This window comes from Hippocampus guttulatus, chromosome 13 (genome assembly GCF_054856545.1).
Source record: "Hippocampus guttulatus isolate MCC_2025c chromosome 13, RoL_Hgut_1.0, whole genome shotgun sequence".
NCBI lineage: Eukaryota > Metazoa > Chordata > Actinopteri > Syngnathiformes > Syngnathidae > Hippocampus > Hippocampus guttulatus.
Genome location: NC_141273.1, coordinates 13,707,853 through 13,733,064, shown reverse-complemented (window position 1 = coordinate 13,733,064; position 25,212 = coordinate 13,707,853). Strand labels below are relative to the sequence as shown.

The 25,212-nt window shown below is 45.7% G+C and overlaps 2 protein-coding genes across 2 annotated transcripts; both read right to left on the bottom strand.

Annotated features, from left to right (window-relative positions):
- Positions 1 to 16,778: 16,778 nt before the first annotated feature.
- On the bottom strand, positions 16,779 to 19,809 carry LOC147196440 (gap junction delta-2 protein). Its single transcript, XM_086128054.1, has 2 exons — positions 19,351 to 19,809; positions 16,779 to 19,029 (listed from the first exon to the last, which is right to left on the bottom strand). Exons 1-2 carry the CDS (start codon positions 19,419 to 19,421, stop codon positions 18,144 to 18,146), a joined length of 957 nt encoding a protein of 318 aa, XP_085984180.1. The 5' UTR covers positions 19,422 to 19,809; the 3' UTR covers positions 16,779 to 18,143.
- Positions 19,810 to 20,994: 1,185 nt separating this feature from the next.
- On the bottom strand, positions 20,995 to 24,820 carry LOC147196439 (actin, alpha cardiac muscle 1). The gene is made up of 6 exons (XM_086128238.1): positions 24,692 to 24,820; positions 23,657 to 23,981; positions 23,375 to 23,536; positions 23,108 to 23,299; positions 22,369 to 22,550; positions 20,995 to 21,239 (listed from the first exon to the last, which is right to left on the bottom strand). Exons 1-6 carry the CDS (start codon positions 24,818 to 24,820, stop codon positions 21,096 to 21,098), a joined length of 1,134 nt encoding a protein of 377 aa, XP_085984364.1. The 3' UTR covers positions 20,995 to 21,095.
- Positions 24,821 to 25,212: the final 392 nt, after the last annotated feature.

The following is a 25,212-nucleotide window of genomic DNA, read 5'->3' as shown; positions in this document are numbered from 1 at the left end:
AGGAGGGTCCGTCAGGAAGTCGAGCCTCAGATTGAGGAGGAGCAGTGTGGTTTTCGTCCCGGCCGTGGAACAGTGGACCAGCTCTACACCCTTAGCAGGGTCCTCGAGGGTATGTGGGAATTCGCCCAACCAGTCTACATGTGTTTTGTGGACTTGGAGAAGGCGTTTGACCGTGTCCCTCGGGGAGTTCTGTGGGGGGTGCTTCGTGGGTATGGGGTACCGAAACCCCTGATACGGGCTATTCGGTCACTATATCACCGATGTCAGAGTTTGGTTCGCATTGCCGGCAGTAAGTCGGAATCGTTTCCAGTGAGGGTAGGACTCCGCCAAGGCTGCCCTTTGTCGCCGATTCTGTTCATAATCTTTATGGACAGAATTTCTAGGCGCAGCCGAAGCGTTGAGGGCGTCCGTTTTGGTGGCCTCAGTATTGCATCCCTGCTTTTTGCAGATGATGTGGTGCTGTTGGCTCCTTCAAACGGGGCTCTCCAACTCTCACTGGAGCGTTTCGCAGCCGAGTGTGAAGCGGTTGGGATGAAAATCAGCACCTCCAAATCTGAAACCATGGTCCTCAGTCGGAAAAGGGTGGAGTGCCCCCTCCGGGTCGGGGGAGAGATCTTGCCCCAAGTGGAGGAGTTTAAGTATCTTGGGGTCTTGTTCACGAGTGAGGGCAGGAGGGAGCGAGAGATCGACAGGCGGATCGGTGCAGCGTCTGCTGTGATGCGGACGTTGTATCGGTCTGTCGTGGTGAAGAAGGAGCTGAGCCAAAGGGCGAAGCTCTCAATTTACCGGTCGATCTACGTTCCAACCCTCATCTATGGTCACGAGCTATGGGTCGTGACCGAAAGAACGAGATCCCGGATACAAGCGGCCGAAATGAGTTTTCTCCGCAGGGTGTCCGGGCTCTCCCTTAGAGATAAGGTGAGAAGCTCGGTCATCAGGGAGGGGCTCAGAGTCGAGCCGCTTCTCCTCCACATCGAGAGGAGCCAGATGAGGTGGCTTGGGCATCTGATTCGGATGCCTCCTGAACGCCTCCCTGGTGAGGTGTTCCGGGCATGTCCCACCGGGAGGAGACCCCGAGGAAGACCCAGGACACGCTGGAGTGACTATGTCACCCAGCTGGCCTGGGAACGCCTCGGGATCCCCCGGGGAGAGCTGGAAGAAGTAGCTAGGGAGAGGGAAGTCTGGGCTTCCCTGCTAAAGCTGTTGCCCCCGCGACCCGGCCCCGGATAAGCGGTAGAAGATGGATGGATGGATGGATAATTAAAACTAAATCAACTTGTTGAAGGTGCTTTCATCCCCCGCCCCCCAGCTAACCAGGGTTCCACTTTATTTCCAGTGCCTTATAAAGGGTTGCTATGACAATGTAAGAAGTTGGCTGATGGCAGCACGCGCATTATGTATTGAGTATGTCTCGTTTTTAAACTCAAACATGCATGCACGCTCCGACAATGTGTCGTCCCCACACATTCACATGACAAGGTAGCGGCACTTCCACACATTTGATCACCACTCAGCTCGGACAAATGTCATCATACGGCACGCTACTCATATCTTTGAAGGGATGAACAGTGTTGTCGTCTTTGAGAACGCGAAGCAGCGGATGGGATGCGGCCATGTGTTGCATGGTCTTCCGAAAGTCACACATAATCTGCTTTCAGAAACAATGGAGACGGCGTCGCCTTTCACTGGTCGCCGTTTTTTTTTTTTTAAGCCACAATGACAGGAGGGAGATATTGTGTTGTGTGTGTGTTTTTTATTCATTTATTATTTTTTTTAAAAGGAAAGATTTGGCTGCAGTTCTGTCGACTGCATTTTTGGACAGAAATAATCCCCGCGAGGTGCTGATCCCAGACGAGCTGCCGTGCTTAATTTTAGCTTAATCTGCACATTGATCATGTCTTGCGAGGACGCTGGAAGTCGAAGCGACAGTCGAACAATGCGTCCACTATAATGGCAGAAAAAGCTCTTTGGAAAATGGCCGTACAGTGGAATGATGTTGGAGCTGTTTTGACACTTGGGAGCTGAGTGGGTGATTGCCATCACATCATTCAGTCGAAGAGTTCAACATACACAAGCAACCACACTTTTCGACACAAATAAAGCATGTCACCATATCGCTGAGATCATATTTATTCCGGTGAATATGATATCGCTATAATAATAAATATGTTGTCGTCATGGCACGTTCAAATGGACAGAAAGATGGCAAGTATTCTGTGATGAAATCTGGCATGGGGCCACCTTTGGGGAAAATGTCTTTTAACTGTACAATTCCCGTGAGTAGCATAATTGCAGAACGCAATGCGCAGTGCGTCTTGAGACTTTCACTGATGACGATGCTCACATTATTTTTTTAAAGGACCCGCAACAGCGCAGCTTTTAGTCTCCGCATGGAATAATAAGCTACCAAGCTCTATTGTGCGAATTCATATCAAGGCTCCATAGATCAGGATGAAGCCTTTTGAACTCTTGAACCTTCAATGCAAACACGGCTTAAGAACACACACGCACACACACACACACACACAAGGGGTAACGATGTGTGCGCTATACATTTAATCTCCGCACAGCCAATGAAGGAGAATTATTTATGATGTCAATTTAGACCAATCCATATCTTACGTGTTAGTAACGTGGCAGCTTTTTATTGCCTTTATTATTGTCATTAGCACATTGTGACATTCACTTGTACTGCCTCTCCAATGACTGCGGTCCATACATTCAACCTCCTCCTTGCTTACTCTTTCTTTTTTTTTTTTGTTCCTCGGCTTTTATTTGTATGGTAATGTTTGATGAAGACGCGTGGAGCTGAATCACATTCCCGCATTACTCCGAAAACAAAACGGCCGCACGTAGAATACCAACGAGTGCATTTGGGTCGCGTGGGCGCGAAGGACAACGGGACGCACGCTGCGAATTGTCCCAAAACATGCGACACAAGATTGACTTTTATCTCAGGGGAGAGAAGTAGGCATAGAAAAGCGATCCCCAAATTCTGACATGTTTTTCCAGTGGTGATAGCGAGAAAAGGTTGTGCGGACCGCTTGTTGGCTCATGATTGATATCAAACATATTGTTTTTAGTTTAAAAACACTGAAGAAGAGAGGAAGGGTCAAATCACCAATACTGCATATTATTCCAGTGCACAAACACTGACTAGTGGTGATAAACTGAACGGGTTGGAAATGGGTGGACCGATACTACAATATCGATACTTTCATTTGCATGGAGATATCAATTGATATCAAACAATTTTTTTTTAAGGGTGCAAAATATGATGAGCAGCAATGATAGGGAGAAAGCATGCAGATGGATCGATAATGCAGTCTTGGTATTCCGATACTTCTGACAATATGGATTGGTATCCTAAACATGTATCGTAAACACACTGTTTTAGTAGGATCCAAAGACTGAAGAAAAGTGTTGGTTATCAGGTGTAAGATTTCAAGCTGAGTGGAGCAATAATACAATGTCACTACTTCTGGAAGTATCAAGTGGTATCAGAGCATAAAGATGGAAGAAAAGCTGTGGTAAGGGTCGAAGATAGATGGCTCGCTTATGCAAGTCACGATAGGTACAAGGTACTCAAAACAGGTATCCGGTGCCGTTCGCCATGTCTCATTGAGTTCTTAGCAGGCATAGCAAGTGCTCGCACAACCGGTGTTGTTGCAACATCATTATCGATTTGAAATGTTCGTTATCCCTCATCCTATCTAACTAAACAGGCGCCGCCACATTCAAAAACAAGCCGGCCAGGGCTTTAATCTTGAGCAGGTGCACGAACAGCGAAAGGGAAAATGCACAGCTAGGAAGGAAGGAGGGAACAAAGGTTAAGTGGAAAAAAGGCTTACCAAAAAAAAAAAAATGGCTGCCATGGCAACCTGCCGCAGGTATGGAGTGACTTGCCTGTTGCATAATACCGCCAAATTGGCATCCACTCCAGCTTTGCACAATCCCATTAAGTGACAGCAGCTTAATTTTTATCAGCCGTAATCAAGAGAGCCATTTATAATAACGCCGATGTTAGTCCGGTTCAATTTTCTGCCTCTGCTCTGACCTGTCAGCTCTTTTTCACCACGGAGCATGTCAAAAATATGATCGCGATGCCTTTTTTTTTTTTTTTGTCATGCCTTGCCCATTTTACATCCCATTACTATAGAAGATAAGAAAATGGCCAATTTGAAAAGGGTCTATCAGTGCGTTGGCAATCATTTTGGTGCTTCCATAAAAGGAGGGGGGGGGGGAAATGCAGTAGAATTGCTTAAAGTTGTCATAATTCCTCTGTTATCCAAGATGCTATTTCATTTTCAAATGAAATACTTCCAAAAGGAGGTCAAGATGGCGCCCGAGTAGGCAGCCGTCAGCAAGTGCTCTGATGAGCATTGCTTTTTTTGTTGTTTTTGTGTTTGTTTTGTCACTTTGTGTTTGTTGTTACGTCGTGTGGACCTGATGTGGACTTTTTTCAGCATTTTTTGGCCACGACATTCATCAAGGAGGAGACTCTGTGCTCGGCGGTTGCGCCTTCTCGGCAGCATGGGTATACCAGCACTGTTTTTGACTGGGAGGAATGTCGGCGCCATTTGACTGTCGTCGCTGGACAGTCCCGGAGCGCTTGTGTCTTGCGCCTGTAATGGGCAGCATTTTTCACAGCCCCGCTTTGTTCAGCGGAGAGATCGGTGCTGTTGAACGGTCTGCGGCTGGATGGATGTAAGTCTTGAGGAGCCGACGATGAGAAGAAAGGAGCGTTAGCGCGGAGCGCCGATGCGGATTTGGAACTGGCAGTCGCGGCTTGGAGTTTGAAGCGGATTACGTGGGACAAGAGAAGTGAACTAATCTCTTTTCGTCAATGGACGCTACAGCTTCGTGTTTGCTTTCAAAACTTAGCTTGTAGCAGACGTGTGCACATTTTCAGCATGACGTCTCTGATCCACTGGTGAAAGGACACTTTGATCCTCTCCTCTTTCATCTATAACTGCTTCAGACAACAAAGTGTATGCAGAAAATTGGTGAAGATTGCACGACTGTCTGTGTCCTATGTGTTGTGTTATTTTTGTTATTTTGACTTCAAAATGGCGCCGCGAGAGTGGCTGCCTTTCCAGCAGCTCCTATATTTTGTTGTTCTACTTCTTCCTTTCATAACTTTGCTGCTGTGAATTGGGAATTTCTCCATTGCGAGACTAATAAAGGTTTCTTAATAATAATTAATTTTAAGAATCTGTCTGCCACGGTTATGGTAAGAACTCATTTTGTGTCATCCCCCCTTGGGATGACACAAATCCCAAGGGGGATGGATGGATGCCATCCATCCATCCATCATCATTGCATGACCTTGTATGTTGTCCTATTCCTGGCCCACATTCTTCTATTCTGGACCACTTCACTGATCCACCTCTGTGTATATGTGTGTGTGTGTGTGTGTGTGTGTGTGTGTCTGCCTGCCAGCCAAGCAAACACTCACTGTCACTTATTTTTTGCTGGTCAAAAGAAAAGAAAATGGCTGAGAGGCCTCCCTCAGGCTTTCTATCTCCCCATCAGCCAAACAGCGCCTGTCCCCCTTTTTTGTCCCAAAGTACGCGTCCCACTTTGGACTCTCAAGTGACAGCAAACAACTGATGCCTTGATCTTGTTGTTTGACCTGATGGTGACGCGGGACTTTCAGATGTCCGTCTTAGGAGAGACTGGATGGATAGAATTGTACTGGACACTCTATGCTGACCTCAGCTCGACCCATAAAGTGCTGAGTCATGGTGTCTGGAGAGTCACCCTCACAGCGCCAGGGTTCCATTTTCTGTAAATATTTGTTGGCCTATGATTGAAGGGCACAAAACTTTTTCAGTTGGTCGCACCAGCACAAACTTGGTTGCACCCTTTTTTTATGTGGTGGGGGGGGGGGGTACAGCACGACCATATTTGCTGATACAATGTCGTCTCAATTGGCACAATGTCGGTTCATATGATGTAAAGATTGTGACGAAAATTAAGCAAAGACTCTCCTTTCTCAAGAGCACTTTGAAACAGTATTTCAATCCTCCATTAAGAGTCTCCAGTTGGTCCAAAATGCTGCTGCTCGCCTCTTGACTGGTACTCGTAAGAGGGAGCACATCACTCCGATTCTGGAATCCCTTGACTGGCTTTTATGTAACTTTTTTAAAAAGACAAAAAGGAAACCATACTACGGCAAAAACATGTGAACTAGTAGCTGACGGCGAAACAACTTCAAATTAGTTTTTTTTTGTATTCGTTCAACAAAACACAATGAATATACTCTGTAGAATACTTTCAAAACAATTTACATTTTGAACGTTTTTAAACACTTTATACATACTGTACTGCAATTCAAAGTCAGAGGGCACCGATTTTTTTTTTTGAGCCAAGCGTCACTGATTGTGGGAAGCAGGGTGGTAAACATCTCAAGATGATGATGCAGAGAAAGGTCCAGGTCGCTTTTTGGCATTGGTGGAAGCAACTCAGTACAACTCAGTACAGGTGCCATGAGTGCCCAACTAAGGAGTGGCTACAATGCAAGGGAAGTTTTGGTGCCACAAGATATGATAATGATGAGTTGAAAAAAATACTGATTGTGTGATTGGCACCTCCATCAGTCAAGTCCCTGATTGGTTGTTTTTCCTCTATTGTGGCTGGTTTCTTAAAAATCTAGAGCAAACCAACCTCCACCAATATGGAGCAAACCAATTGGCTGCTCAGGTCCAACAATTTGTTGTTGGACACTACTATTTTTTTTAAATACAAAGAGGCATACAAATACAAGCCTCATTTGCAGAGAAAACTGGAGATCAACCTCCGTTCCCTGGCGTTTTGATGAATTATGCACTTTTCGGCTCATGCCAAACTCGTTTGAGGATTTGGCTCTCTGGCCGCGGTAGTAAACACTGCATGATTTATCAAAGACTCGATGCAGATTGAACGTCTGCTGCAGAGGACGGGGAGGAGGCAAGCAGGGGATTGCTCCAAAGTCTTCCTTCTGATGCCGGATGGCGACAATCCGTGCCGGGTGAGGTCATATTTTGTGAGCCACGGCGGTGAAGTAACGTCTGCGAGGAGCCGAGCGCTCATGCGGCCCCTCCTTCAGGTGTCTGTTTGTTTTCCTTCCGCTCGGCGTGTCCGCTGCCGTGGCTTTGTTGTGATCTCGCGCTGACTCACAATGCGGCGGCGATGTCGTGTTGAATAAATGACGTTGGTGTGGAAATTTCACACTCGATTTCGATCGGATGACAATCCAGCGTCCCCCACTCAAGCGTATTCTCGCTTTCCAAACTTTTGGAGAATTCGGACTTGCGGGCCATTTATGCTTCTAGAGTTCACTAGGTGGTGATTTTCCGATCCGCTTTATCCTCAATAGGGTCGTGGGGGGTGCTGGAGCCTATCCCAGCCGTCTTCGGGCAGTAGGCGGGGGACACCCTGAATCAGTTGCCAGCCAATCGCAGGGCACACAGAGACGAACAACCATCCACGCCCACACTCACACCTAGGGACAATTTAGAGCGTCCAATCAGCCTGCCATGCATGTTATTGGAATGTGGGAGGAAACCGGAGCACCCGGAGAAAACCCACGCAGGCCCCGGGGAGAACATGCAAACTCCACACAGGGAGGCCGGAGCTGGAATCGAACCCGGTACCTCTGCACTGTGAAGCCGACGTGCTAACCACTGGACTACCGGGCCGCCCGCTGCTCTTCATGTTTTATGAAATATAGACACCATGGAAGCAGTGGCTGACTATCACAAAAAAAAAAAATCGACATTCCGTGGAATCTGGTCTTGGCAAAACTGCAAAACCACCTGGATTGTCATAAAAGAGATCCATTTCAACCTTGCGGTTGCCTGCTTGATGGCTTCGCCGGGTTTACACGTGGGACAGGGTTCAAACGACGGCTCTGCGCATGCGTCTTGAAAACGGCAGCTCTGGCTCTGGCCGCGGCTTTGCAGAAGCGCTTGCTCCCGCCGCTGCTGCTGCCGCAGGGCATGACTGCGGGCCAAAGCTGCTCGCTTGCTTGAGTCATGTGAGCCCAAATCTGTGTTTGGAGGGAGAACAGCTTGTCTCCAGTTGTGCCTCCTCGGGCCATTCGAGCTCTTCCAGAACAGCTCACTGTTTCCTCTCTTTTATTTATTTATTTTTATATGTGTGGAAGATAAACCAAGCAGAGAGGGGAAAATGTACATGGAAACCTTTTTGTTTCGAGGTCATATGGTGACGCGGTTGAGTCCAACGTGTGACTCAGATCGCCCCATCGTGATTACGTCTTTGCCATCGCGGCTAATTAATGATGAATGAAGTCAGCATGACTTTGTATGATGACCTAAGCTGAAAGGCTCATTGGGTCACGCTTACATCAGATTTTATTTCGATGCTTGAACACAAACGACAGAGACGGACCGCGACGCAGCAAACATCATCGCAGAAGCCAAAAATTGTGCTCAACTAAGAGTGTTGTTCGTTTTGAATAATATGACTCAAGTCAAATAAATAAGTGACTCAGTAGTCAAGTCGTCAAAAAAAACCCTTCTAATTCAAGGAATGTACGTTGGATTAAATATTTAAAATACACGTTTAAATGTGCAAATTCAGATGTGACTGAAAAATATTATTTAATACATAAAATACCAAACGATAACTAAAATATTTCGAAAATCACGGAACTTAAGGCAAATACTGCCCCCCCCCCCATAAAAATGGTCTTGTGCCGTTTTTTTTCCGCTCGTGAAAGAGCATCAGGCAGAGGTTCCCAAAAAACAGGAGTCAAAACAAGTCATCTCCACGCTGGCTACAAAACACAGCCTTGTTGAAATGTCAGCTTTTTGTGACGGTTTTCCACCATTGATGTGACCTGTAACCGGTACATCAAAACTTGAATGGATTTTAAAAAACATTTTTTTTCTCACAGCTACGTCAAAAAAAATCAACTGAAATAATGTTTTTGTACACGGAGGATCAGACCGTTGACCTACCCAGTCACATTCCAATTCCTGTTAAATGGTGCCACCAAAACTAAAATGTATACATCGGGCCTTACAGAAACATTATTTGCTTTCGTCAATTTAGTCTTCGCACCTACGCAGCCAAAGCAAGAACAACAAGCATCAGGTTTAGCGGCGCATGGGCGGAAATCAGCTGAGGTCATGAGAAAACGGCCCCTTGGGCAGGTCATGTCAGCCATCTGTTCACGGAGTGATTTGGTATTGATCCTGGAATACCATGAAGGCTTTCCTTGAAGGATCCCGCAACATCAGCAGCCAACCGACCACAGTCGCCGCTCGATTGGTCAAAACCCGCACAATCATCATTGACTTGTCTCTCCTCAACCAATCGCACCCATTGCCCTGTATTTGTCACGTAGACGTAGCGCGCCCCTTTTCGCAAACAATTGTCTCTTGTTAGCAGTCAATGAACGTCCTGTTAAGTAGTCCGACGAATCAGAAACGTGAATATCATTGCAAACATTTCAATGCTTGGTTCATTACACGACACACATCGTGAAGGTTAAATCTGGCATCTGTTTACTTTTACTCCTTGTAAATGGAGATCATGTTGGCTTTTCCATTGAAAGATTTGTTTGATGCTCTTCTTCAGCAGTCGAATGGGCCAAGATTCCCCAAAGGCTTTTGTGATATAGAACTGTCAGTCATCTGCCGATGCAAAGATATTTTTGTTCCTGACTAAGTGTTGAACACTAGAGGACTAAGAACAGAGCCCAGGGGGACTCCACATCTCATATTTTTGTTTTTGTTGATTTGTCTGTCTCCGGCGCTGTTTTCCTGTAATGCTGCCGTTCGATGACAACCGTGTAAATCCCATTTCTGGTTTCGGCAGCCAATTATTTTATAAAAACAACAGTCGTGCAAGTCTGTCATTTTGGCAGCCGCCACCGTAAACTGTACAAATAGCGTTTTTAAGTGAAGCGGAATAGCTGTTTCCGAACAAGGAGGAATACAGTTGGGTGAGAATAGATATAATTATATGACACCTTGGAAATATGTGATGGTTTTAAAATTGCATTTTTGTCATACAGCTGGTTAGCATCAGTAGCACTGCTGAAAAATTGTGCCCCCCCTCTAACATTTAAGTTGCCCATCCCTGGCCTAAGATGTCAAATGCTTGTGGTCTCACGTCTGTTTGAAAGGTGCCTGAAACCACTACTAGAAAAACGGAAACAGACTTGCGGGACATCTTGTATGAATGAGCAGATGTGAGCAAAAGCAACAAGCACACATCGCCTCATTGTTATCACTTTTGCTTCAAAAGCTTGTCCCTTAAAAATAATAAATCATGGCATCAATAAAATCCTTCTGATCCGCGATTGTAACTGTTTCTCGGTGAAAGCATCACAGGGAGAGATAAGAAGGGTTAGACGGAAGAAAAGCTGAGGTGAGCAACAGACTACAAAAACGATGGCGAGAAAGACATGAGGTAGATTGTGAAGCCTGAAAAAACCCCCAAAAAAACGGATCAGTGGCGGCCTGTGGAAATGTATCTGGTTCAAACAGAGTCCAAAGGTAAAACGCAGGCGGATAGAGTAGACGATGAAGCACAGACAATGAGACCATGCGGCATTGTGTAATCTTACAATTCCCTCGGGATTTGCAAAAAAAAAAAAAAGTCGTTCTTTGTCAATGTGGCGATATTTCTCTTCATTTCCTGTATTTATAATTTCCTTTTTTCTTTTCTTTTTTTTTTTAATTCCCCGTTCCACACATTGCGCATTGTGGTGATTCATGTCCTCCCTCCGTATGAGACTGTATGTTCGCGTCGCCGACTGTAAAAGGAATATCAATACTTGTGACTCCTTCATTTTTCCCCCGCTGCTCCGCATCAAGTCCAATTTTCCTCCCAATGTTCGCGGCGTCTGATTAGGGCCTGCCGGCCCTTGATTTTTATTGGCCGCGTAATGGCGCAAAACCTAAACATTAATCAGAAACAATGGTGCCGCGTCTCGTAGGCTATTAGGCAGTGTGAGGAGGCGGCGGGAGGGGGGGGGGGGGGAGGTCAAAGTAGTCGTCGGAATGAACTGTCACCTCTGCGGGGAAATGAGTGTAGTTACCGGAAGGAAATTGTTTTTGGTTTACTTATTGGGGACGTGGCGCTGCATCGCAATGTAAGCAATTTAGTGAGAGCCAATACAAGAAATGGAAATGTTTGCCTTTACGAACGCGATAATGCTCAGGTGTTTATTGACTCAACCGCAGAGGAGACAAGGCAGCAACCGTACTATGAAATCCGATGCAGGCAACATCATGAAGCTAGCACAGAGGCAAGTGGGAATGCTGAATAAAGTCATTTCATTGAACGAAAAAAATAAAATAACCGCAGATGAAATTGAGAAAAACATTTTTGTCAACAAAATGTAACAAAAATCTAAATGATTTAAAAAAAAATACTGAAACTACATCTTACATTTATTCAAGTAACTAAAGTTACAGTCAAAACTTTGTCACTTGACATTATACATAAGCTTTCAGGGTATTTTTTAGGTATTTATTTTGCCATTGCTGCAAGGTCAACCAATTGTTTGAGAATTGTCATTTCTTTATCATGCAATATGCATTGACCTTTATTTTTAAATCTTATACTCAACAAATACTTCATATATTTAAAAAAACTCATATTAAAACTAGTAAAAACTAAATGGAAAGATTAATGAAAACCAGCAAACCAACTCCCAAAACTAATTAAAAGCAACTGAAATAAAATGGGCGAAAGTCAAAACAACATAAAATGTAACTCTCATGAAAACTCGTTGTATCTACAGTACACCGAGGTTATAATCGACGTTTATTATGGAAAATCCGTTTTTCCAAATTAGTTTTTACAGCAGGTTTATTCGGTTTTTTTTGGGGGGGGGGGCGATGCTTCCTTTTAGGTTAGCGGTGATTAATTTCAGTGTTGGTTTTCTTCCCACAGTTCGACCTTGTTTTCTTCTGTATGGCCGCGCAGTGATACTAAAATAAATACATTAAACATAAATCACGAAAGCTCATGTCCAAAATTAATTAACAAAGACTAAATTGAAGGACTTTTTTTTGCTCTAATTAACGTTTTAGTTGGTTTTATAAATGGAAAATGCAGTTTCAATTCGTTTATATTTTATTTAATTCACCCCGAAACTTTTTTTTTTTTTTCAATTTTAATCTTATTCCTAATGAACGTGGTCTACACTTACTACCAGCATCTTAAATGGAGTGCCACTTTCATACTTTTCTCTCAGTGTCAATCAAAATGGAGTATTATTTTCAAGTGTTCAATGTCACACCACGTTAACCTGATCTGGCTGAGCGATGAAAAACGAATCAAATTTCAGTGGCGGGAGGTATACATTTTTGTTTTGGCTGCATCATGTCCCCATCCAGGTGTTGACCACCCCACCGTGAACCTGTGCTTTTGGCAAATCTGCGCATAATCCGCTAATGTTCTTAATCCCAGGGGCAAGGGGGTCACAATTTTTTTTTTTTAAATGGATGAGAAATTAATCTTCTGTCAGGTAGAACACTCTGTCCACGCCGGTGAGTAATATTTGCCCCCCCCACCGCGCACCCAAATCCTTCTGTCATGTGTGCTGACTGCAGGAGCAAAAACCGGAACACCAAATTTGGTCTGGTACGGCCCATCAATGCCTATTTTGTCGTCGATGTCCTCAATCAAGCGGTTGGAAATGTAGCCTATTGTCTGTTGAAAACGGAATGTACTGTGCTGTACTTGGAAAAAAAAATCAACAACATAAAGCTTTTATCGCACACTAATGTTCCAGGGGTTTGATTTGCTTTTTCTTCGGCTTTTTCGCAATACCACAGAATGCTATCAACGATAGCCATCGTGCCAGAAACAGAACATAGTGTCACCAAAGGAAGCAAGTGTGTGGATCAAAAGCAAGTCCCGCTGAAGACGATAAAACTATTTTCCCTCATGGAGGCAGCACTTCATATGTGTGTATGTGGCACATGGCATTTCAGTGATAACAAATACCCCTCTGCCGCCACTGTGCCGACTCTTTACACCGGGCAATCAAATATGTGCGGTTTAACAGAAGATGTGATTAGTTTAAGATTATCTGTGCATATAATCTAACTCGACGCAGCTCTGCTTACCCGAAGGATAGCAGGGAAGTCGCACCTGTGGGTGTTTCTGTGTGGCGGTATGATAATGTTGCAGAAAGGGGTGGGGGGGGGGAGCAAATTCTGGCCTGTGAACTACATTTGGGCTGCCCAATTTATTTATTTTTTTAGCTGGCGCCCCAGCATTTACGTCACAAGTCCTGTAACATTATAATGTATCAATTCATGTTTTCCTTATATTCATGAAGCTATAGGTTTACATTGAGTTAGATTGGCTGACAGAGCCATTAAGCCATCCGTCTGAGAACCATGGTGACCCCCCCCCGCCCCTCGCACAACGCGCATGTGTGCATCCAAATCCTCTCTTTTGTGTGCGTAGAGTATCAAATACTATACGTGCCCCGCACGCCACACACATGCCTCACCCTGTGAACATTCGGGATTAAGAACGTTCCCCGGTGCAGGTGCACGTGTCCCACACGCGGACGCGCTCGACGCGACAGGGTTAATCTTTAATCAACGGGGCTGAATGACACATTGTAAGGTGGGATTCGGGCGGAATTGGTGGCCTTGCTCCGAAAATAGCTCGGTGCCTTCTGCTGCAGTTGTCACGGTGACTCTTTGCCTCTGAGGTGATTTGTAGGTCCACCAAAGCGATCCAGTACAATTGGCGTTGGACACAGATATTTTTATTATCAAGATAGAAAACAGGCAGTACATGCAGTACTTGCGAGCATCACATGACCAAACCTGGAAAATCGCGATGGTCGTGACTGGAGCCCTGAGGCACTGTGATGACATTTTCAGTTGACAGCAAGTTGCAAAATGATGGAGAAAAACGGCAGAATTTTCCTGCTGAATTCATATTCCACAAACAAAAATTGACTCCGAATCTAAAGATTCATGGGGCAATGACGCCCATATTGAATAGAATTTTTCATTTTTAACAAAGCCCTATGGCGGTGGTTCTTAACCTGGGTACGATTGAACCCCAGGGGTTCGGTGAATCAGTCTGAGGGGTTCGACGAAGCCTCTGCTATGTTGGTTAAGACACAACCGACTCAACATGTCACTTAGGTATGACATGCCCGGTTGGCCATCACTGGCTGCAGATAATCACATTACATCGCTTGTCCAATCACTGTTGCGAGGAAATTTAGTTTGCTCAGTAGTCAACGTGTGATAGTACGTCGTGTGATTCTTATTATTTTTTTCATGTTTTAACACATGCTATGTCGAGCAAAAAAAGAAAGTGGTCAGACGAGTGTGTACAACATGGATTCACATGCATTACGGAACGTGATGGGACTCAGCGTCCTATCTGCATAATTTGTCATACCAAGTTGAGTAACTCTCATCTCGCACCTATAAAACTGAAGGAACACTTCTCGAATCATATTTTTATTTTTCACAAAGGGTTCGGTGGATCTGTATATGAACTTGTGGAATTCAGTACCTCGAACAAAGTTAAGAACCACTGCAATACGCCCAGTTAGAACATGGTGTGCACACTTGTGCAAGTTACATTTGACAATTTACAAGTGAGCTCTCATTTATTGTGCATTAATCTAATTGTATCATGTATTTGTTACATATTTTGATGCATTTTTATGTTTTAGAAAACATTAAGGTCTGAATTTTGGGGGGCTTGGAACGGATTAGGGCATTTACATGGAAAACGTGTCCCTACTTACAAATTGCTCTAGTTAAGAAATTTCTTGTAGAACATATTAATTTCTTAAGTAGAGGTACCACTGTATCACAAAAACCTGTGATTTAAACAGGGGTGTTTAGACTTTTTATATCCTCTTTAAATTTCAGCCTGATCTCAAATTGGCACAAAAGTAAGAATTAAAGCACATTGCTTTTGGATGTCAATCGATTGTGTCATTGATCGAATGAAGTGCATTTTGCGATGTTCAGGTAGACGGAAGCAAGCGGGACGTTTTGGTACTCCTTGTGATCTTTGCCGAGTGCTGTGTGTTGTTTAAAAAAAAAAAAAAAAGTGCACGGCAGTGTGCATAATCGCATTGCACCACAGCCCAATTATTTCTCCTGACGTTTGAGAGGCGAGCGAAACGACCCTCTGACCAGATGAAAAGGCGTCAAAAAGCGTCCCGGCGTTCGGCTGCGGCAATTTGTCATCGCGACGGACGCCGATTGTTCCTCCATTTTGTCACACTTGTGAAGAATGAGCAACAAGAGAGCATAACATCAAAGTCATGTTTTGCTTTCTCACCCCCCCCCCCCCCACATTCCCTTTTTTTATTCTCCTTTAGTTTTTCTTTGCGTCAAGTGGAGCATACGGAAAATGGATGCGTCACCCATGCTTCTTGTGCTGCTGGTCGATTTCCTCCCGACTTTGCGGAGTCACGCCAGCGAGGGGACTTGGCCTCCACTCGTCACCTGTGGTGGCCTCCTGCAAGTACCTTTTTCTTTTTTTCTCTCTCTCTCTCTATTCAGGAGGCGGGGCAACCCTCGCTGCGTTTTTTTTTTCCTCTTCTGACCTTCAGGGTGCACGCTTCCTCCTCATCAATCCAGCCTCTTCTTCCTCTCGCAAGTGAGAGAGGAAAGGTGGAGGTAAGCAGACCCAAAATGGTCTGCTGCTCATTTCTAGGCTGCGTGTGCACCAGAACGGGCGAAACCGCAACAGGGATGCCAATGCACGGCAATTATGAAGTCGAATATTAGAATAGTGGAGGAAATATTCCTTTTACAGAAAAAAAAACATTATAAGATCAAATGAAAACACTCCACAATCATTAATTGATGAAAAAAATAATATCGAAACATCAATATCATATGCACTCATACAAAAAAAGACAATAACCCTTTTTTAAATAATATTGTTAATCCTAACAATCAACAGTGATTCTCAAAATCTTCCCTCTCGTGCAAAGTGGAAGAACTTTCAGCATTTCAAACGTGAACAACAAGCAAACATCTTCAAATGAAACTTGTCGCTATGCACGCAGCCTGTTTTGAACCGATCAGTCGGATTTCATCTTCGACTGTTTTTTTGTTTGTTTTGAAATGAGCGCAATTGTATATCCAAATGTAACTTGCGTGCAATACATGAATAATGGATTCATTGCATGTCAAATGTTGTTCAAGGTTACAAATGTTCATGTACCTAATCTCCTTCCTATTTTTGAGGAACGTTTACGCTTACTCCATGATTGTATTTTAGTGTTGGTCATGAATGGTGGTACTTGAAGGCTTTTTTGGGGGTTTTTTTTGAGATAGCACTTGATGTAAAAAGTTTAAAACCACTGTAATATAGGTTATATGTTTTAATAGTAAATATATTTATTTATTTGCTCTTATTATTTTTGTTATTATCATGTTTTCCACATAATGTCAGATCATTGATACGCCGACTAATCTGAGATTATTTTTACCTCTCCTCGGTAGGTGCTGCTGTTTTGTTTTGCAACTGAATTCAAATGGGCTCAGCAATTGACTTTTGAATGTTTGTGTGGGGGGGGGGGGGGGAGCATTGCATCTGTGAGCTCAGGTAATGAAATTTACTCAGCTGTATCCGCTGCATAATGTTGAGTTGCGCATCAGTGATGCGGCACCACTCGTGTAAAAAGTCTGTCCTGTAGTGGAGCGGGCGTGGCTACTGCACCAAGGACACACACACACACATTCAGTAAGAGTGCCAACCTTTGCACAACCCCCCCCAAAAAAAAAAAACTGCGCCCCACATACTTGTGGTGTACAAGAATCCCACTTTTTATTTGCTGGTCATTCCTTTATTCCGATGTCTTTTTTGGTTACAATTTCAGACCATTCTTTGAAACACAAAGCAAAATTGTAGCACCAAAATTTTTTTTAACAAAAAACAAACAAACGTCAATTTGTGCTACTTTTCTTATTTGGAGCTTTGTGTGAGTGTGTGTGTGTGTGTGTGTGTGTGTGTGTGTGTGTGTGTGTGTGTGTGTGTGCGCGCGCAAAGGAGAGGGGGCATTAAAATAAAAACTTCATTTCTTCATTTCCCAAGGTTGAAATAAAACTGTCCATATGCATTTTTTTATTCATTGAAATCACAATAAATCCAGTGAAAGCATTTTAAAAATATTAGCATTAGTTAACATCAAGCAGGGGAAAGAAGCTTCTCATTGATGGTAAAATATCTATCTATATATATATATATATATATATACAGTATATATATACAGTATATATATATATATATATATATATATATATATATATATATAATGTATGTATTTTATATATTTGTATACATTTATGTTTATATACAAGTATGGCACTTGATTACACATCAAGAAAAGTGAAATAAAAAAGAAGAAAGGCTAAAAAAATCATTTTTAAAATCTGTGGGCGCTTTGGTGTGTCCTACCAAAAAAAAAAATGTTCAGGTAATGTCACAGACGTTAGCATTTGCAGCGAAGGTTGATATAAAAAAAGCAATGGAGGTGCTGCGATGATTTAAGGTCCAGTGGTGTGACACAGGCAACAAAACTACTGACGTGTATGTGTTTATACATTTATATATCTATATATATATATCCATGTATCTATATGTGTATGGATATATTTGTGTCCTTTTGACGGTGCCATTTAACTACAGGTAGAGATGGAATCAAAGCACATTTTGGGATCAAGCTTTCAGGTGTTTCCCTCCTTTTAGTGCATTTCCAAGGGGACTTTGTCACATCGTGAGGTACATCGAAAGCATTTAAACGATCATATGGTGTTCCGAAGCTTTGTTTGCCGTCCACCCGCACTCCTAAGCATATTGTTCGGTGAATTCCTCCAAGAAAATAGAATACCGTCATCACTGGTGTAGCCGATGAAGTGTCCAGTGCGTCGCGGTCAACACGTGGTTGCTCTTATCGGAGTACAAACTCCAAAAAGATGCATCGGTGCAATTCATAAACATGAATTAGCAAGCCGGCGCACCCGTAATCCGAGCCCAAAATTCACGGAAAGAAAGGGGAAATCAAACTTGCCCACCGTTCAAAAGTCACGACGCGTATTCGGGCGTGCGTCATCGTCAGAAGTTCCAAACGTGAAAGGAGGGCCGGACAGAGTAACGGCTTTTCCTCTCTAGACATAAGCCGAGTCGCTGGACTGCGTGCGCCCGAAATTGGGCACGCTCATCCGCGGCAGGTCCTTGTTCCGGATCTCGTAGATGGACTTCCTTCGGGCCTGCACGCCGCGCACCGCCGTCTTGATCTTGCGCCAGCCCAGGTGGTTGAGCTCGGCCAGGTTGAGCACCACGCAGAAGCCGCTGACGGCGAACATGAAGACCAGGAAGACGGTCTTCTCCGTAGGCCGCGACACGTAGCACTCGACGTCCTTGATGCACGGGTAGCGGTCGCACTCGTAGACCGAGGGCACGTTGAAGCCGTACAGGAAGTACTGACCCACCAGGAAGCCGATCTCCAGCGCGTTGCGGAACACCACCTGGATGATGTAGAACCGCGAGATGCCCTCCTGCCGCCTCATTTTGGACTTTGTAGTTCTGGCGGCCGCCGAGTTGGGCATCTCCTTCACCTCCAGGCAGTCGGGCTCGGCCTCCTTGGTGGAGTTCTCGGTGTTCTGCAGCACCACGCCGTTGACCACCGTGTTCTTGATCTTCTTGGCTGAATCGTCGCCGCCGCCACCGCCGCCCCCGAGCCCGCTGCGCTTCAGCAGCGAGTCCGGCTCCTTGTCCAGCGTCAGGTAGACGGTGGAGTAGCGCCGCTCCTTCTGCTTGGCCGACTGGTGCACCGAGTAGGTGATGAAGCACAGGCTGGGCGTGCACACCATGATGATCTGGAAGACCCAGTAGCGGATGTGCGAGATGGGGAACGCCTTGTCGTAGCACGCCTGGTTGCAGCCCGGCTGCAGCGTGTTGCACACGAACATGGTCTGCTCGTCATCGTACACCGTCTCCCCGACGATGGCCACGATCAGGATGCGGAAGATCACCACCACCGTCAGCAGGATCCTTTTTCAATACGCGCAGAGAGAGAAAAACGAAAAAGTGAAAACAAGTGAACTCGTTTCGAGGAGGACTAAAAAAAAAAAAAGGCGCATGTTGAGCTGTCCGGTGCTGAAGTGCTTTTCTGGCTTACCGTCTAACCCGAATTCAACATCGACAGTGCAAATCACAACACACACACACACGGAGACGAGGATGGGGGGGGGGGGGGGTACAGACAAGGTCCGGCGGGGGGTGCACAAGACAGAAGCTGGGGGACTGTTGACCATGCTAAAGACGATCCTGGAGGCTGCTGTGGTCTCTCTCTCGTCCTTCTTCTCGCCTTACCTTCCGATCATGGTAGAGTGCTGCTGGACAGCAGCCTCCAGGAGCCTCTCTAGTATAGTCCATTCCCCCATTTCTGAGCATCCGGAGGAGCAGAAGAGGGCACAAGTGGTGGTGGTCCAGCAGCCTTTCCCTCCACCCCCACCCCCCACAAAAAAAAAAGATCTTCCTCTTTGTCTTCCTCTTCTTGGTTTTTTGTTTGTTTTACTTCCCCCCCAGGAAGAGTCCGAGCCCGGCGTCAGAGCGCATCCCACCGCGCCGAGCGTCTCTTTGTCTGCCTGCGCGTCCCGCCGCGTGTGCCACGCGCTCCCGCCGCCACGCCGCCGCCACGTTGACCCCCTGTCATGTGGTGGTGGTGGAGGCAGCAAGTAAGGGGGTGGGGGGGGGTGGTATGGGGGGCGCAGGAGGTTGCCTTCGAAGCCCTCCGACGTGCACGATCCTCACATCAGGTGTCTGCGTGGATGGGAGCTCGCCTTGAATGTCTTTGCCGGCGTTAATCCGCCTTTAAGTACAGCCCCCACCACCTTCTCGTCCTCCCTGCTGCTGCTCCTCCTCCTCCTCCTCGCGCGCATGCACGCACACACGCGCGCAGGGTTTCTGCTTGGGAGTCATTCACTTCACTTGAACATAGAATGAACTTGATGCGCAGGGCAGGCACAGTGAAGTTGCTGAACTGCACGAGGGCCAATTAAAAGTTTTTTTTTTTTTCCAATTAATCCTTTAAACCACAGGTGTCAAAGTCAAGGCCCGGGGGCCAGATCCGGCCCACCACATCATATTATGTGGCCCGCACAAGCAAATCAAGCATGTCAACATCCACGATGCTTGCTAAAGTCTCAACCAAAATTTAAAATTGACATATTTAATCCATAATAACAATGTTTGAAAAGGCAATCATTCTTGACTTTTGATTTCAAAACTAGCTATCCATCAATTTGTTGCTCGCTGTGTATATAACTTGTGGAGGTGGTTAAACATTGATATGGTTTCACAAAACGGCCATCAAAGGGAAACCAGAAACTACAATGTGGCCCGCGACAAATTTTGACACACCTGCTTTAAACAATATTGAATGAAACGGATGAATCATCCACAAAAATCCTCCTATAACTTTATTTTCGTAGTATTTTATCATTTAAAAAAAATATTTTCTCAGAATGATACAATTTTGTTTGATTTACTGTCTATGACCTGATTTCCTTTCCAAATCTGGCAGGTCGTTGTTCCCACTTGGCACCAATGCAAGTAAATTGTAAATTGTAGTGCATTGATACGATCCCAATACTTGACTGTCATGATATTAGACTTTTAAATTGGATTCTTATTATTGTAGTAGGCCAGAGTGAGGTTTGTCCATCACTGTACCAAAAAGGATTAGGGAGGTCACATGACCGCCTGTGTTTTCCCTCAATGAAACGGCACAGTGGCTTATCTTCTCCGCTCGCTCTAATCTTTTCTAATTCAAATCTTTAATAACCTTTATTTGGCAGTCACGTGGACAAAGGACACATTCTTTTTTTCTTCTTCTTCTATGCAGTTTTAATTGAAGAGCAGCTCACCTTGCATTCGCCAGCTTCATTTGTCTGACTTCCACTGCCCGAGCAAGCCGTAATGAAGACAAAGAGGCGCATGAGGCAAGTCCCGGGTTCTTGTTTATTTATAAAGCTATACATAAAATTGTAAACAAACGGCTGGATGGTAGCCGAAGAATTGCCGCTTTAGAAGGGAAGGGGGGGGGTGCTGCTGGCTTAGAAGCACTTCCTGTGGACGATGGAGGGTCCGGCCTCATCGTACTCCTGCTTGCTGATCCACATCTGCTGGAAGGTGGACAGGGAGGCCAGGATGGAGCCTCCGATCCAGACGGAATACTTCCTCTCAGGGGGGGCGATGATCTGAATGCGAGAAAAAAAAAACATTAGCGCATTTCTACATCCTTTCAATTTCGACACATCAGTCCGTTAAAAATTAGGAAACATGAAATAAAGCAAGCTAGCCGTGTTTATGGAGGAGGAGGACCCAATTTCGTTTTGGAGACGAGGCATTCGGAGCTCAGGCGAGGGGGGGGTGCAACAATCGATTTCTTTATTAATTAATCTATTCATGGAAAATCAAGAAAAACTGTTCTCACTAGAATTTTGTACAACAGTTAACAGTCTGGCGGCAGTGGTTAGCACGTCGACCTCACAATGCAGAGGTCGTGGGTTCAATCCCGGCTGTGGCCTTCCTGTGTGGAGTTTGCATGTTCTCCCGGTGCCTGCGTGGGTTTTCTCCGGGTACTCCGGTTTCCTCCCACATTCCAAAAACATGCATGATTGAACACTCGAAATTGTCCTTAAGTGTGAGTGTGAGCACGGATGGTTGTTCGTCTCTGTGTGCCCTGCGATTGGCTGGCAACCGGTTCAGGGTGTCCCCCGCCTACTGCCCTAAGATGGCTGGGATAGGCTCCAGCACCTCCCGCGGCCCTTGTGAGTATAAAGCGGAACGGAAAATGGATGGATGAATGAGTTCACAGTCTCATTATTGAGAACAGAAAAAGGTTTTGTTCAACATTTGCAGACCTCCAACTGGGTCCATAGTCAGTCAGCAATTCTTGAATGCATTCAGCCCCCCCCCCCCCCAAAAAAAATCTAACCATCCAATGAACTTTAAATGATGAAGATTTCCCTGATTCAATGTGTAGTTTTTCAGCACCATTTTAGTGGTACAGGAGGACCTGTTTCATTTTGCGCATCGGGGCAGGGGACCCGGGTGATCTCATAATGTGGGAAGAGGGAGGTGATAACCAAGAAAAAATATTTTTGTGTCAGTTAAAGTGGAAATTCTTATCAAAATTAAGTACAATTTTATCTTTTTTATTTTGTCGGCCATCTTTGGGAAATGCGTTGCCGTAGGATGTTTTGAGGTCATACGCATTCATTTTGCTCAGTCACTCTTGCTGGAAAAAAAATAGTCCAGCGATGCAATAATGTGATGCTTAGCTTCGGGACAATTTCCGACTAAAGTGTCACGTGTCGTAGCTACCTTGATCTTCATGGTGCTGGGGGCCAGAGCGGTGATCTCCTTCTGCATGCGGTCAGCGATACCCGGGTACATGGTAGTGCCGCCCGACAGGACGTTGTTGGCATACAGGTCCTTCCTGATGTCGATGTCGCACTTCATGATGCTGTTGTAGGTGGTCTCATGAATGCCGGCCGACTCCATGCCTGCAGAAGCACACACGTGAGGAGTTGGTGGTGCGGGAATGGGGGGTTGAAACGTATCCGTGCCCCGTGACCCCATCACACCAGAAAAACTGTCATCACTGTCAGCTGCCGTAACACGCGCGACAGCAGACAGCTTCCCCCAACAGCTGACGGCAGCAAATGTTAACAGTATGCGGCTGCTTTGTAGAAGACGCGAAGGGGGCGTCGGCAAAACGCTGCCAGCGATAAAGACTTGAAGATGCTTTATGGTTGATGCCCAGTGAATAAGCATGGACTGTACTTTCAAGTTTTGGACAGTTGGTGTCTATCTGCGGTGAGGCGCTTATTTGTTTGTTGTTGTTGACTTAGCAGTGGCGGGAACGAGGCATGGTGGTTTATTAGCGTTAGCGTCCAGGCCACATTCATGAACACCTGCATAGTTGAATTTTCTTTTTCCTTGATTTCCTGGAAAAAATCACCTATTCGCTGTTTTTGTGCTTTGTCTGGTGACAAATATCGGGAATTCTTGAACACAAGTCTATGAATGACTTCCTTCGAGGTGGTGGCTTTCTACGCACCGATGAAAGAAGGCTGGAAGAGCGTCTCCGGGCAGCGGAAACGCTCGTTGCCGATGGTGATGACCTGCCCGTCGGGCAGCTCGTAGCTCTTCTCCAGGGACGAGGAGGATGCGGCGGTGGCCATCTCGTTCTCAAAGTCCAGCGCCACGTAGCACAGCTTCTCCTTGATGTCCCGCACGATCTCACGCTCGGCTGCGGAGGCAAATTGTCATCCTTAGTCAAGCGGAAGGAAAAAGAACAACTTTTTGGGATTGGGCGGAGGCGTACCCGTGGTGACAAAGGAGTAGCCGCGCTCGGTCAGGATCTTCATGAGGTAATCGGTGAGGTCGCGTCCGGCCAGATCCAGACGCATGATGGCGTGGGGGAGAGCGTAACCCTCATAGATGGGCACGTTGTGCGTCACGCCGTCACCAGAGTCCAGCACGATACCTGACCGTGAAATAATGGCTCGATGAGTTCAACCCGTCATTGGCCGGCGTGTGTCTGATTGACAGCCACGTAATCAAATTTGACGACATGATCACTTCCCATCCGCTGTTGGCAACGTACCGGTGGTACGACCGGAGGCGTACAGGGACAGCACGGCCTGGATGGCCACGTACATGGCGGGCACGTTGAAGGTCTCGAACATAATCTGGGTCATCTTCTCTCGGTTGGCCTTTGGGTTGAGGGGGGCCTCGGTCAGCAGGGTGGGGTGCTCCTCGGGAGCCACCCTCAGCTCGTTGTAGAAGGTGTGGTGCCAGATCTTCTCCATGTCGTCCCAGTTGGTGATGATGCCGTGCTCGATGGGGTACTTCAGGGTCAGAATGCCCCTCTTGCTCTGGGCCTCGTCGCCCACGTAGGAGTCCTTCTGGCCCATGCCCACCATGACGCCCTGAGAGAGAACGGAGCAGGCGGGGCTCGCTTGAGGGATTGGCGCAGACGCTATACAAAATTGGCCCTTCAATCTGTTTTGCCTCGGAGCCTCTTCGACTGTTAGGTTGGTTGTTTCGGTCGTCCCGTATAACCACAATGCGGATCTCTACAGAGGCTAAAAATGTTCTAATGTTATTCCAAGACGTATTTAACCAAAATCCTCATCGTCGATAGTTTTCCTCCTTTGTCAAAAAGAGATCTTCTCTCTCCCCCCCGCCCCCAATATTTCCTATTGATCAGTCTGCACATGGGTATGTTATTTGTACAAATCACTGACAATCACTTAAGATTTTTTTTTTAACCCTGGAGAACCCAAGAACCCTTTTCTTCTTTGGAAAATGATGAATTAAATAAATGACTGCTATATGAACACCAAAATATGTTTTTTCAAATATTCAATGCTTTAATCCTAGTTTACGATTAGGGCCAAAATTGACCCTTTGGGATTTAAGGGTAGCATTTGAGTAGCAGAATTTATAGGGGCCAAATTTGACCCCATGGGTTCTCCAGGGTTAAAATTCTGTTTTGAAAAATATTCTCCCAAACCGGTTTTGTGGTTTCGCTTTTTCAACAGTTCTGCATACAAACATTTACCCTCTGGATCTCATCTCTTCAATTCGAAGACATTAACGCTGGCCTCAATCGATGGAAACGGTTGGTATCCTTTACCTGGTGACGAGGGCGGCCGACAATGGACGGGAAGACGGCACGAGGCGCGTCGTCTCCGGCGAAGCCGGCCTTCACCAGACCGGAGCCGTTGTCGCACACGAGGGCGGTGGTCTCGTCGTCGTCGCACATGGTGTAACCTCTGAAACATACGGTAAGTCAGATAGTCGGCGATTAGGATGCGGTTAGGATATGGAAGGATCCCCCATTCAATTTTCTCTGGCATCTCCGAGACATTTGCCGCAAATTCTCAAAAATAATGGAGCGGTGATGAAACAAGAAGAGATGGAAGGGTTCCACATTATTGACGACATAATTAGTCAATGGTAGCGGGTGAAAAATCAAGTTGCGATCGAGTCCACCGTCTTGGCATAAATCCACGCTTGCATGGGTTCCCCCGTACTCACCAGATTAGCACTGGGCACTGGGGAGGGTGTCGACCAGGGGAGGGTGTCAGAGTGTCAGGTCATGCCATTTTATAGTCTGAAAGAGGTGTGAGGGGGGGGGGCTGTGCTTTCGCCATG

What these genes read in the sequence shown, in the direction of transcription:
- LOC147196440 (XM_086128054.1), bottom strand. Translation starts at nt 19,421, where the DNA reads ATGGGGGAATGGACTATACTAGAGAGGCTCCTGGAGGCTGCTGTCCAG. An exon ending in CACTCTACCATGATCGGAAG is followed by an intron (nt 19,030 to 19,350) that starts GTAAGGCGAGAA and finishes GTATTGAAAAAG; the next exon opens with GATCCTGCTGACGGTGGTGG.
- LOC147196439 (XM_086128238.1), bottom strand. Translation starts at nt 24,820, where the DNA reads ATGTGCGACGACGACGAGACCACCGCCCTCGTGTGCGACAACGGCTCC. An exon ending in CGCCTCCGGTCGTACCACCG is followed by an intron (nt 23,537 to 23,656) that starts GTACGTTGCCAA and finishes TTTCACGGTCAG; the next exon opens with GTATCGTGCTGGACTCTGGT. An exon ending in CTACTCCTTTGTCACCACGG is followed by an intron (nt 23,300 to 23,374) that starts GTACGCCTCCGC and finishes TTGCCTCCGCAG; the next exon opens with CCGAGCGTGAGATCGTGCGG.